Source organism: Patiria miniata, unplaced genomic scaffold (genome assembly GCF_015706575.1).
Source record: "Patiria miniata isolate m_02_andy unplaced genomic scaffold, ASM1570657v1 HiC_scaffold_17, whole genome shotgun sequence".
NCBI lineage: Eukaryota > Metazoa > Echinodermata > Asteroidea > Valvatida > Asterinidae > Patiria > Patiria miniata.
In genome coordinates this window covers 7918900-7933406 of record NW_024037055.1, presented here as the reverse complement: position 1 = coordinate 7933406, position 14507 = coordinate 7918900, and the positions used below count along the sequence as shown (strand labels likewise).

General features: G+C 40.0%; 1 protein-coding gene across 4 annotated transcripts in view; it reads right to left on the bottom strand.

Annotated features, from left to right (window-relative positions):
* Nucleotides 1-14507, bottom strand: part of LOC119723720 — a 53357-nt gene that overhangs the window by 36226 nt on the left and 2624 nt on the right. For 3 of the 4 annotated variants that reach the window (XM_038194521.1, XM_038194520.1, XM_038194522.1), the window contains exon 2: nucleotides 10928-14423. In XM_038194521.1, coding sequence (XP_038050449.1) covers nucleotides 10928-13415 — 2488 coding nt within the window. In that variant the 5' untranslated portion in view covers nucleotides 13416-14423. Of the gene's footprint in view, nucleotides 1-223; nucleotides 440-10927; nucleotides 14424-14507 lie in introns of those variants that run through there. The other variant, XM_038194523.1, reaches the window with a different exon arrangement.

Sequence of the window (14507 nt, the reverse complement as noted above, 5' to 3'; positions counted from 1 at the left end):
TCCAGAAAAACAAAAAAAAACAATAAAAAAGGGACACATATTTTTGCACTTGAAAAGGAAATGACACTATAGGAAAAACTCTCCTAAGTTTTCAGAGCAACAACTACACATTTTTCGAACTGGAAACTTCGTTTCCAAAAGATGGAGAACATTCTGGCTAGTATAGACAAATACAGACAATCCCAAATGGCTTCTCAACTTCTCAAACCCCATACTCACTTACTTGTGCACTCCTGGTACCATACAAGAACAGCACTTTCAGACTGACGAAAGGCTTTACAACAAGGCAAACATTTTGTCCACAGACACACAAACAGCCCAAATAGTACAAGTTTCAAGAAAAGAAACTTGAAGAACACCAGGTAATCAGAGGCAGCAAATGTGACTGTACATGTCCTGCCTGTTTTACAAACTATGTGTTGTGTCCACCATCCGTAGGTTAAGTCTGAGAGATTTCATGAGCACAGTAGCCTTAAGAGCAAATACAAAACAGGCGTATCATGTGAAATTCAAGCTTCTTATGGAATTGGAAAACACTCTTCTCACGAGGACTGAAGTTTCTGTAAGCAACAGATTCAATTTCAGCGGTATCCAAGAGGTTACCTAAACATAAAACGATGTCAATAAATAAAGCCGTGCCAAATTTGGGGGTGACTTTTCTGTCGCAAGATCATCAAAGGGGGTTAAGGGAAATCTATGGCATTTGTTCACTGGATTTGGATCGGAAATGTTGATGGGTTGGAAACTTTAAGGATAGTTTATGCTCAATTGCAGGAAGCTGGTGAGTAGAAAAAATTGTCTAGTACATTTACATGTTATACGACGGAAAAATTATAGCCAAGGAAAGTCACACAGTAAGCAATATCCTATAGGCCTATAAGGTGGGCAAGTACATGTTTTAAGCAAATATTTGCTGTGCTTAGTAACAACTTGTGCTTAGCATCTTTGTGAAATTGAAGAGGAAGCTGTTTAGGGAGACAGTACTTAGAAGGTTTTTTTTTAAGCAAAATAACAAAGAAAAAAAAGAACTAAAAAATAAAACTAGAAATGTGTTTGTGGACAAACACAAGCTGTTTCGGATATTTGAAATACTCTGTGCACATGATGAACACTTGATGAAGTCACTTCGAATGTCATCTGCCAAGTGAAAAGTCAATCAGACATATAGTGCAAAAGTATATTGAAGAAAAACGTGTACAAAACCTACGGGGAAAAATGCATCTTTAATGTGAAGTAACCTTACACCTGATGATGTCACGATCACGAATTTCTTCTAGGACCATCTGTGGGTGGTAGTCTAAGTGTGTACCAAGTCTAACGTGGATCGGATTTACTAAAGTGCCAAAGTAGAATGTTTTAAAACGTGTACAAACCATATGGGGAAAAATGCATCTTTAATGTGACGTAACCGAACACCTGATGACGTCACGATCACAAATTTCTTCTAGGACCATCTGTGGGTGGTGGTCTAAGTATGTATCAAGTCTGAGGTCGATCGGATTTACGAAAGTGCCAAAGTCGAGTGTTTTATAACGTGTACAAACCCTATGGGGAAAAATGCATCTTTAATGTGACGTAACCCGACACCTGATAACGTCACGGTCACGAATTTCTTCTAGGACCATCTGTGGGTGGTGGTCTAAGTATGTATCAAGTCTGAAATCAATCGGATTGGAAAAAGTGGCAAAGTGGACTGGTGGAAGAAACGTGTGTTAAACCTATGGAGAAAAAGTCTGAAAAAGGAGAAAAAAAAGAAAAACTAGAAATGTGTTTGTGGACAAACACAAGCTGTTTCGAATATTTAAAATACTCTGTGCACATGATGAACACTTGATGAAGTCACTTCGAATGTCATCTGCCAAGTGAAAAGTCAATCAGACATATAGTGCCAAAGTATGATTTGAAGAAAAACGTGTACAAAACCTACGGGGAAAAATGCATCTTTAATGTGAAGTAACCTTACACCTGATGATGTCACGATCACGAATTTCTTCTAGGACCATCTGTGGGTGGTAGTCTAAGTGTGTACCAAGTCTAACGTGGATCGGATTTACAAAAGTGCCAAAGTAGAATGTTTTAAAACGTGTACAAACCCTATGGGGAAAAATGCATCTTTAATGTGACGTAACCCAACACCTGATGACGTCACGATCACAAATTTCTTCTAGGACCATCTGTGGGTGGTGGTCTAAGTTTGTATCAAGTCTGAGGTCGATCGGATTTACGAAGAGGCCAAAGTGGAGTGTTTTAAAACGTGTACAAAACATATGGGGAAAAATGCATCTTTAATGTTACGTAACCCGACACCTGATGACGTCACGGTCACGAATTTCTTCTAGGACCATCTGTGGGTGGTGGTCTAAGTATGTATCAAGTCTGAAATCAATCGGATTTGAAAAAGTGGCAAAGTGGACTGGTGGAAGAAACGTGTGTTAAACCTATGGAGAAAAATTCTGAAAAAGGAGAAAAAAAAAAAAAACTAGAGATGTGTTTGTGGACAAACACAAGCTGTTTCGGATATTCGATATACTCTATGCACGTGATGAACAATCATTGAAGTCACTAAAAATGTCATCTATAACAGCACATTATGCGTACATGTCAAGGTATAACCAAATCGAACATATAGGTCTGTAAATATAGGCCTATAAAGAACAAAATGCCCCTTTAAGGGACGTCACATGACATTCGATGATGACATCACATGAATTTTCATCTATAACCCATCTCGGCATTGGTACGATCACGAATTTCTTCTAGGACCATCTGTGGGTGGTAGTCTAAGTGTGTACCAGGTCTAACGTCGGTCGCATAATTACAAAAGTGCCAATGTAAAGTGTTTTAAAACGTGTACAAAACATATGGGGAAAAATGCATCTTTAATGTGACGTAACCCAACACCTTATGACGCCACGATCACACATTTCTTCTAGGACCATATGTGGGTGGTGGTCTAAGTATGTATTAAGTCTGAGGTCGATCGCATTTATGAAGGTGCCAAGGTGGAGTGTTTTAAAACGTGAACAAAACATATGGGGAAAATGTACATCTTTAATGTGAAGTAACGTGACACCTGATGACGTCACGATCACGAATTTCTTCAAGGACCATTTGTGGGTAATGGTCTAAGTGTTTACCAAGTGTAACGTCGATCGGATTTACAATAGTGCCGAAATGAAGCGTTTTAACACATGTACAAACCCTATGGGGAAAAATGCATCTTTAATGTGACGTAACCTGACACTTGATGACGTCACGATCACGAATTTCGTCTAGAACCATCTGTGGGTGGTGTTCTAAGTATGAATCAAGTTTAAAGTCGATCGGATTTACGAAGATGCCAAACTGGAGTGTTTTAAAACGTGTACAAAACATATGGGGAAAAATGCATCTTTAATGTGACGTAACCCGACACCTGATGACGTCACCGTCACAAATTTCTTCTAGGACCATCTGTGGGTGGTGGTCTAAGTATGTATCAAGTCTCGAATCAATCGGATTTGAAAAAGTGGCAAAGTGGACTGGTGGAAGAAACGTGTGTTAAACCTATGGAGAAAAAGTCTGAAAAAGGAGAAAAAAAAAAAGAAAAAAAAAAAAAGAAAAAAAAAATCTTAACGAAAACAAGAGCTGTTTCGGTGTGTCACCGAAACAGCTAAAAAAAAGAAAAAAAAAAATCTTAACGAAAACAAGAGCTGTTTCGGTGTGTCACCGAAACAGCTAAAAAGAAAAAACTAGAAATGTGTTTGTGGACAAACACAAGCTGTTTCGGATATTTGAAATACTCTGTGCATGTGATGAACACTTGATGAAGTCACTTCGAATGTCATCTGCCAAGTGAAAAGTCAATCAGACATACAGTGCCAAAGTACATGGTTTGAAGAAAAACGTGTACAAAACCTATGGGGAAAATGCATCTTTAATGTGAAGTAACCTTACACCTGATGATGTCACGATCACGAATTTTTTCTAGGACCATCTGTGGGTGGTAGTCTAAGTGTGTACAAAGTCTAATGTCGATCGGATTTACCAAAGTGCCAAAGTAGAATGTTTTAAAACGTGTACAAACCCTACGGGGAAAAATGCATCTTTAATGTGACGTAAACCAACACCTGATGACGTCACGATCACAAATTTGTTCTAGGACCATCTGTGGGTGATGGTCTAAGTGTGTGCCAAGTGTAAAGTCCATCGAATTTATGAAAGTGCCATAGTGGAGTGTTTTATGAAAACGTGTACAAACCCTATGGGGAAAATGCATTTTTAATGTGACGTAACCCGACACCTGATGACGTCACGGTCACGAATTTCTTCTACAACCATCTGTGGGTGGTGGTCTAAGTATGTATCAAGTCTGAGGTCGATCGGATTGACGAAGAGGCCAAAGTGGAGTCTTTTAAAACGTGTACAAAACATATGGGGAAAAATGCATCTATAATGTGACGTAACCCGACACCTGATGACGTCACGATCACAAATTTGTTCTAGGACCATCTGTGGGTGATGGTCTAAGTGTGTGCCAAGTGTAAAGTCCATCGAATTTATGAAAGTGCCATAGTGGAGTGTTTTATGAAAACGTGTACAAACCCTATGGGGAAAAATGCATCTATAATGTGACGTAACCCGACACCTGATGACGTCACGGTCACAAATTTCCTCTAGGACCATCTGTGGGTGGTGGTCTAAGTATGTACCAAGTCTGAAATCGATCGGATTTAAAAAAGTGGCAAAGTGGACTGGCTGAAGAAACGTGTGTTAAACCTATGGAGAAAAAGTCTGAAAAAAAAAAAGAAAAAAAAAAGAAAAAAAAAATCTTAACGAAAACAAGAGCTGTTTTGGTGTGTCACCGAAACAGCTAAAAAGAACCAAAAAAGAAAAAGGGTTGAGGACTGGGGTAGTTTAGAAATCCCACACCATGAGAGTCTAACCATGATTTGTTTTTGCAAGTTTGGGATAAGATATTATACAAATAATGAATGTTTATGAGTGCAATGGTAAGAATAACTTCATGAGGTGACAAATGGAAGGTTCACCGAGTGGAATGGAACATTCCATCTGTAGTACCGAATGAAATACATTCTTTCTATTGCATGAATTTTATATGAATTTTTCATACAACACTTGAATAAATCCTCGTCATCTGACTGGTCAGAGCCACAAATAGTGTGAACGTGCAATGGAACTTCTATTAACCGTGGAATAGAACTTTTATTTTTGCGGTACGGCCAGACCGTGGGTTTGGATGAATAATTCAATGACATGTGATCAACGACCAACCAATCAGACGACAGGGATTTATTCAGGAGTTGTATCAATGGTTCTGAATACAAGTAAATCTGCAAAAAAATACAGTTGGAGCTGTACATAATGCACATGTGTACGAGTGTATGTTTGTAGGCATGACCTTGTTAGATGAACATACGTGTGATCTTTCAGTTTTGCACTTGCAAATGAAACTTTGATCGAGAGTCAATACTTCAGCAAGAAATTGTATTTGTTCGGTCGGATCTCTATTCTGCTGACAGCTTGAGAGGCCAAATCTCTCATACAACCAAACTTCAACAGCCCCAAAGACAAAAAGAGTAAGACCCCCACGGGTTGAGGGTACATTTATTTTGATCTATTTACTTAAAACTGTTTTATCTTATCCACGGCCCAAGTGATGTTATCTGGGGATGCAAACACGGAGATAGGCGGAGGAGATAATGCACTGACAGGCCCCAATATAGGAAAAATCAACAAGAACACACTAGGCCTACAGTCGTACACAAACCCGGCAAAGATTTACGAGTTAATAATGACTCAAAAAATCAACAGTTTTTTGTTTTATTATGTGGGCTAGAGATGAACATGAAATATTGTTTCTGTTGGATTGTTGATGGGGGGGGGGGGGGGATGAGTGTGCGTTCTCATGCTGCTGTCAGGAACATAAAACAGGATAACAATGGAGCTGGCTATTAGGAACTTGAAAGAAAGAATAATTGTATATCAGTAGTGTGTACTGTGTGTATAGTGTATGAAAGTGTGCACTTTACAGGGTGAGTAAAACAAAACAAAACCCAAATTGCAGGACCAATTTTTGAATGAAATTGTGCCTGTAGCACTTTCAAAATTTAGGTTATGAAAGCACAGTCATTAAGCTTTCTTTAGTACCAGAATCATTCAATTCACTCATGTACTTTTCAAGTTAAGGAATTTTGAACACAACACCGTTGTAAGGTTTTGTCCACGGATCACAAAAAAAAGTAAAATGTGTTCTTTCAGCACAACGAAAACAGTTCTCGTAGGAATGCATGGGAATGTGAATGCATGTGAATTGTTTTCGTTTTGCTGAAAGAATATTTTTGGTGATCCGTGGACAGAACTTTAAAACGGTGTTTGTGTTCAAAATTCCGTAACTTGAAAAGTAAATCAGTGATTTGAATGATTCTTGTGCTAAAGAAAGCTCATTGATTGGGCATTCATATCTTAGATTTTAAAAGTGCTACAGGCAAAACTTTATTCAAAAATTGGTCTTGACATTTGGGTTTAATTTGTTTTACTCACCATGTACACACATGTACACTGGTGAACAACGAACTACAGCATGCCGTATTTTATCAGTTTTAAACCTTAAAGTTTTAAACCTTAAAGCTCAATTGAAATGCTGCACTTCACAATTATAACACCTGTTCGACATGTCAGGAGATAATATATCCTTGTGGGTGCGAGGCAATTGTAGTAAAGTGTCTTGCCCAAGAACACAAGCACACGTATCCTATTTGGATTTGAACTCAGTTGCCGCCACACATGATTTCAGACAAGTGCTGTAAATATTGGCCCAAGGCACATCACTTACATTTATCTACAATTTTAAACTATTTCTCAACATCAAACATAAGTTAAAGCCTGCCTCAATAAAGGTCAAAGCAAGAGGAAAACCTGACACTTTCTACAGAAAGAATTTGCAACAAAACGATCCAATTTAATTATGGGATGCAAATTTTTTCAGAAACCTGTATTCTTTTGAAACTCTGAACAATATGTATAAAAGTACACTTAATGATACACATATTAAAATAGATTCCAAAATGGCCAAAGGCTAGTCACTTTTGCAGTACATGTACTTTGACACATCATTGCTTACTCTCCAAGATCACTTCACACTAGGTCAGCACATCATTCGAATTTATGACACTTATTTTTACATCTTTCACAGCTACCCTCTTCATAACCATCAAACGCCCCCTTGTGTCTTTATCGCCTCGTTCCTGCATTCTTTATCGTTAATGTGGTAGGTTGTCGCCAAGGGGATCAAATTTTATGGCACGGCAGCGGCAAAATTGGCACGCCGGCCACTTAAACCTGCGATTACAGGACTAATGGGAGTTGATTTTTTGGCAAGTTGGCGCCATAGATGCAAACTTATTCCGATTCCAAAGTCCGCAAACCTGATACGGGAGTTGGTGTTACAGTACTGTGTGAACAAGTCGGTTTAGTTTTTCTTTTCTGTGCCATAATTATTATGACATGATTTTGCAATGGGGACACTTCCGCGTGTGAATTTCAGCCTGTTATTTTGTAGGGCAACGCACCATGGTAACGGCGAAAAAGTTGCTGTTATACATTGTCTTATTTGTGTCACCAGCTCGTTGTTGCAACCAAGACGGTTTCAAGTCAAAGATAAAAATGCACTTGATTTTGTGATTGTTGGGTTTACGGTAAATCCCTAACAGACGAAAGAAAAAAAACCACAAATGTGTCGATGATATGGGAACTGCCAACTTTATGAACAAATTAGGGAACAAATGAGGGGAAGATGGTGGAGTAAATGAACTACCCAAAAGATCAAGTTTGCATTAAAGTTTACATTGCCGGTAAAAAAAATGGCTCTAAAGTATTCACAGGGCATGCACAGAAACACCTTTAATTTATTGGAAACATTAATCAAAGTCAAACTCAAAGATCTTGCAAAAAAAAAAAAATGTTCTTCTTGACTTACCAGGCTTTTCTTTACAAGTAGTGGCTTAGGAATGACTCCAAAGTTGTCAAATTCTATCACAAAAGACGGCGGCTTGAAATTCTAGCAAACTGATCGACCCAAAAATTATGCGCAAACTCAGCATGAACAAGTACCCCACAGAGGTATACCGGTACATACATTTAACTTCCTTGTGCATAACAAGCAAGCTTCCCTTCCAAACATGGTACGAGCATTCTTTCAAGTTCAAAGTGTGCATCACCCACACACATAAAAAAATACTAGAGGGATCAACTTTTTTTTTCTCTCTAACTAATCCACTCTCTGTCACGCATAGTTTTTGAATGGTGTTATGTACCACAGAAATGCTCAGGTGCATGACAAGTTAAGTGGTCTGTCACGGGGAGGCTTTGAACTTGTGTGTGGCACTATACCCACGAGTTACCGTACAATGAAATGCATGGGTAGCAATGCATGTACTATATTGCTGTGACTTATTTCTAAACTAGCCTAGGATAATTCGCGTTGCAGATTGAGCACATAACACAGGTGCATAATATGTCAGGAAACTGTCAAGGAACATTATAATTTACACAAAGTGTGGGGGGATCAAGGTTAATAATAATGGTGTTTGGGGTGGCAAAGTGAAGGGAACAAACATCCACTATTGGGGGATTAGGCCTACCGGTACCGGTATATTGGAAGTATAGGGGGGGAAAGTGAGAATATTTCTTTTGAGGGAAATCGAACAGAATTCAAAGGTCAAGCATTTCAATGCCCATCGACTTTCATCTTAACTTCCATCATGTGCAAACCACTCACAGTGAACATGGCATTCATAAAATGGGCTCAATTCTCAATCGGTCACATCAATGATTATACCTTTTCGATACTACTGGTACATGCATGTCAGAAAAAACGTCTGAACATTTTTTGCAATGGAACATTTCGCTCAAAAATCATACTGCACGCCTGTGTCTACACCGTTAAAAAAAAAAAAAATTCTAGTTTGTAATTTCTTTTTGTTTTTTTTAAAGTTGACCTAACATTAAATACTTAACTTTTTCAGACTGTTGGTGACTGCAACAAAATTAAGGAATTTAAAGGAGCTTTAAGGAATTGACTGTATTCAGGGGTCAGAAGGCTAGATACAAAATTTGCAAAATGTCACAAATGAAATTAAAAAATCTGTTTTTCCTTCCTTTTACTGCACCATACACCGACATCTAATCAGATTAGGCTGGACAGATGGCTGGGCAGAACAGACAACAAATGAAACACCCACAAGTAAAGTGTTTGTTTTCGAGTCTGACGTGGCTTCCCGGGGGCGGCAAATTATCTTACTGTATTTGTTCTTGAGAACAAGTGGTGCACCACCACGACCACAAAAAAGTACTTTTACAAAGTCATGGTAGAACTGTTTGGGGGCCATTATCTCATTAGACTATTGTACGATTGAAAAGGAAAATGCACGGACATTAATAATGAACTATATGACCATGCTCCCCCTAATTTTTCAAGTTTCCAATTAAATTTTAATTTCAAATTTTGTCTTGATCTCGTTTTGATTCAACTAAATACAATATTGCCGTGCACAGGAAACCACAAATATTTTGAGCTTCTTCCTTAATATTTAACCCCTAACCTCTAAGTATTTTAAACTGACTAGGAAACGTTACAACCAGTCAAAATCAAATGGCAAGTTCTTTAGAGGCACTTGAATTGGCTGAGATTACACATCCACATGTGACACGTACACGTACCCCGGTACCCTATATATATATACCAAAACCAACTAAACAAACAGCAACAATTTTCATTTCTATAGCTAGTCATAAAGCAATGGAATTATTTCGATGGAGAAATCATCATATATACAAAGAAGGACAAAGGAACAAAAGTCTGACATTTTGACATTGTGACTGTCTTCGGTAAAAATGTGTTTGAATGCCTCAGTTGAGTGCCATTTTACGATTCTAAGAACGGACTGGTTTTGCCATGAGGAATACATACAACACCATGATTTAGTAAGTCACTTCAGAAAAGTTAGATTGAGTAAATCATACACAGAAGGATAAATGTAGAAAAAGCTGACATTTCTACATCGTGACCAATTTCTGTAAAATGTATTTGATTGCTTCTGTTGAGTGACACTTTACTTAATTCCAAAAACAGACTAGTTTTACCACGAGCATATAAAACCATGATTTAAGTCACTTCAGAAAAGTTCGGACACTTCGACATTGTGACCGATTACTGCAAAATTGATTTGATTGCTTCAGCACAGCTCTACTTGCCATTTCATTTATTCCAAGAACGGGCTTGTTTTTGGTATGAGAGTTAACATATTTATTTACAAAAAACATGGATGAAGTCACTACTTCTGTTCATGTAATCTTCGTTTTCCTGTCAGGCCTCCTAATATTACCCCCAGTTTCCTGTTAACAGGAACATATGATATGTTGCCCATGTGTCTCTACTTTTATTCCATAGTAATCACAAGGTTACTGCTGTCAGTTTACCAAATGTTTTGAGGAAATGATGTCATTTATGCAGTGGATACTGCTTCATGGAAAGTCCCTGAACTCAACACAATGTACTTTTTTAAAATTAAATTTGATGACGAGCTCCGACAGAAATTGGTCTTATTAGCTATAGCCTTTGGACTATAATTACTGAATCGCACAAATAATGACATCATTTAAATACATCAAAATCACTGCACGGTTGCACACTTGTAACTCTGAAGGTTTTATTTTCCAAGTATTTTATTTAAAGATCTCTGAGCTTATGTGTGACTGGTTGTCATTAAAAAAAAATATGTCAGAATAATTTTTTCCAAAAGCTTTTCAAGCTTCAAGAATACAATTATTCTTTTCAAATACAAATTAAACATCGCCCAGTTTTAACTTAAAAACAAAAAATGTTGTACAGGAAAATAATTTATTAAAAAGTTGAAGAGAGTCTTACCTGAAATACAAGTGGTACCCTCAACTGTTGCCTTCGTGTTGTGGGTTGGAACTGAGGACTCAGCTGATGGAACCTCATGAGGTTCAGAGAGGTTCTCTCCGGTGGACGCAACCTCGCACAGGGTCTCCCCATCTCCATCCACCGAGCTGGCCTTGAGGTCTCCCCTTGCAACTCTCAGTGCAATCTCTCTCCCCATCCTGCTCTGGGCAAAGCCGATGGCTTTTGGATGCTCCGTGTCAGATTTGGATCTAGGACATATTTCAGTTCTCTCTACGGATCTCACTGTCTCTTCAGTTCTCAGAAAGGTTTTGAGGTTCCTTTCCGAATCACTAATACTTTGTGTGGTATGGCAAACTGATTCATCTCCTTCAACACATTTACTGCTGTCCGTTGATTGTGAAGGGTCAACCCTTTCAATTGGATAAGTTGAGTTTTGCTGATCAGTTTGTTTTGTATTGCCAAGAGAATCAGATTTGCAAGTTTTAGAGGGCGGCGCCTCATTTTCTAGCAATTCTCTCTCTGAGGTAGTGGTGTCTGAGGTTTCATTTTTGGGTGTGGTGGATCCATCACCATCAAAACCAAACTCTGCAGGATTTGTTTCTTTGTCTTTAGGAACTATGTCTGTGATTGGGGATGCTTCTTGTGTCAAAGTTGCTTCGTGTGTCAAAGTCTCTTCCCTGTGCCTTGCATGCAGTAGACATTCCCCACTTTCTGCTGGTAGGTTGGAAGTTTGCTTGATTTCCTTGGACACATCGTCCGGTGTAGTCTCTGTGTCCTGGAATGGCATCTTTTGTAAATTTTCTGTTGAAGAGTCATCTTGAACTTTTGCCATATCAAGTCCTGATATCGAGTAAAACCTAGACGGTGTGGTTTGACAAACTGGGGATCCTTCCTCGTAGGACTGGTCGATGTCTATGGAGCACTCGGAGGGGGTGGTGGTTAGAGAAGAGGAATATTCAGTGCCACTGTCTGCTCCATCTAGACTCAGCCGGAATATTGGGCTTGGCCGGTCTGACTGGGGTACCTTATGTCTCAGTTTGACCTGTCGGTACTGGGGAAGGCTGGACCTGCGGGAGATGGGCAATGGAATCTGACTTGCAGAATGTGACCTCTGTCGCTCCTCATGGTTCTTCACGGCATCGATGGGGCTGAGGCTCTTGGTTCCTTGCGGGAAACTGAGAGACGACTTGTTGGACAGTCTTGTCCTAGTGTTCGCTGGGAGAGAATGTCTTGGCGACAGTGTGGCTTGTGTTGGTCCAGGCTGATATGATACCCTACGCTTCAGACTCTGAGGCCTAGGAATGTTTGTTGGGATGGCTCTGGGGCTGGCTGAACCAGCACTCACATGCTTTGAATGCCTAGGAGGGGGCTCTGGAGTACCGGGTGACCTTACTGTGTTACTTGTTTCCTGAGGGATTTTGTAAGTTTTAGGGATGGGAGTCCGATTCGATGAAAGTCCATTGGTTGATGATGGTAGAGTACGCTGCCGTCTTGGTGGTGCCTTTGGGGACATTTCTATAGTCTTCTGCTCTGAATGAACTGATCTTGTTGGCCTAGGATTTATATCTGAATTTACCTTATTTGGAGAAGTTCTTGAATGACTCATGGTATTTTTTATTTGTTTCTGGTCCCTGGGTTTGTCAGTTTTTGCCCCAAGTTGAGAATGATTGCTCACTGGAAGGGGTTCAGGACTTTTTGACTCGCTTTTATTATCTACCCCTTTTTCAGGGCCAGTTCCTCCCTTGATGCCCTTGGATATTCTAGGACCTGCTGCTTTTGGAACTCCTGGCTTGGTTATCTTTGCACTCTCTTGGAACATTTGCCTGATTCCAGAGACCCTCCCTAGACTTTGTGGCCTCTGCGAGGTCTTCCTCGTCGAGGTGTTCGGTTGCTCACCTTTCGTCTGTTTGTCTTTCTTGGTTGCTTGTGATTTCCCAGAGTCCTCATTCGAGGGTGCATCAAACACTTCAGGATTGGTGAAAATGTCCAAGTTTCGAGGATCTCTTCCTCTCTTGGGTCGCATCCGAGGCAGGGTTGTTGCTCCCGATCCCAAATTGAGAACCTCAAGTGGTTTAACTCCACGACCGTATCTAAACGCCCCACGACGGGTCAATGTTGTTGATGGAGAGAGGGGTGAAAGATTCTCTCGCAAGCCAGTCCTACTGCCTTCAAAATCCTGCTCTGTCCTGGAAACTGTTGGACTCCTGACTGAGTCGTTGGAACTTTCACTGTCGGCTTTACTACGCACACCCTGCCGTGTTACCCGTGGGTTTGTCCGTACCTGCGCGGGTCGGATGCCTGTTTTGTGGGTACCCGTTGTCGGTTTTGTTGTTGGTAAATCAGTTCCACTGCATTTTGCTGTTGTCTTCCATTTTGGGGCTGGAATCCTAGTAGCCATTCCCTGTCTCTGGGGGACTCCTGCCCCCTCCATACCAGAACCTTCTTTGTTTGTCACAGCATTCGCATGCCGATCTCGTGTGCTGGCCATGTCCAGTGATTCAGCACTGCGTGGCGGTCGTGAGCTGCGTGCCAGTATTGACAACTTGTCAGGGCACAAATGATGGCAGAGAACCTACAGAAAGACCCCATGGCCTCCCAACACAGACCCTATAGCTTGTTTGTTTTCATTATCATCAACTGAGCAAACATGCAAAGTACGTATTTGCCCAAGACAACAAGACAAAAACAGTAGCGTTTTTTTTCCCTTCAATATATCTTCTTTCTTTCCGGGATGGTGTATATATCCCAGTAAGTCACGGTGGCGGAAAAATTCATTATCAGTTGGGGTTATCGTGATCAACGTGGTTTCAAGTCACCATCCAATCAGAGGGCAGATAGATGGATGACAACAGTCAAGCACAGCCATTCCAAGGCCCCCTGATAAGTTGGCTTTTTATCCTTTTGGTAGCATTAACCTGATTTCTCGCACTCAAAATCCAACCAATGCACACAACTGAAGTGGTCGTAGCCGACAGAAAAAAGTGTAAACTACAGAGTCATATTTCAAATTTCAGGCTGTCCATGTGTCTGAGCAACTTTCTGAGGTTGTATTACGCAGCCACAATGCTTGGTCTACTGTTGTTCCAGGTTAAACTTTAGCAAACATTAGCTTCTCTTTCTTTCACAATTTCAATACTAAAGTCCGGATGGGTGAAGAATTCCTTTTGTGAATGACACACTGAAATTTGAGTGCCCGTCATTTGATACTTCAGTTGTCTGTTCCAATTGCAAGTCCTTTTCATTCTTTGTAGGCTAGGCCTGTGCAGTAGACAGTGTCTCAAACACGCTGATATTTAGATTACCTTCACAATCACACTGTGTATACCTTTCCAGTCCAAAATCCTGCCAAAAGCTCACCGCTACTTCTCCATCAGCTTATTTCAAAATGAACTCGATCCACTCGCACATTTTAAAAACAAAAGAGTTGACAAAACTGACGACAAATGAATGGACGACGTCCTCGATCAAGTCACATAATGTGGTGCTTCATTGTGCTCTGTGAAGTAAAGCATACACACACACAAAAAACACAATGAAATGAAAGAACAGAAAATCAATTGGTTTTTATGCCAGTGGAAGT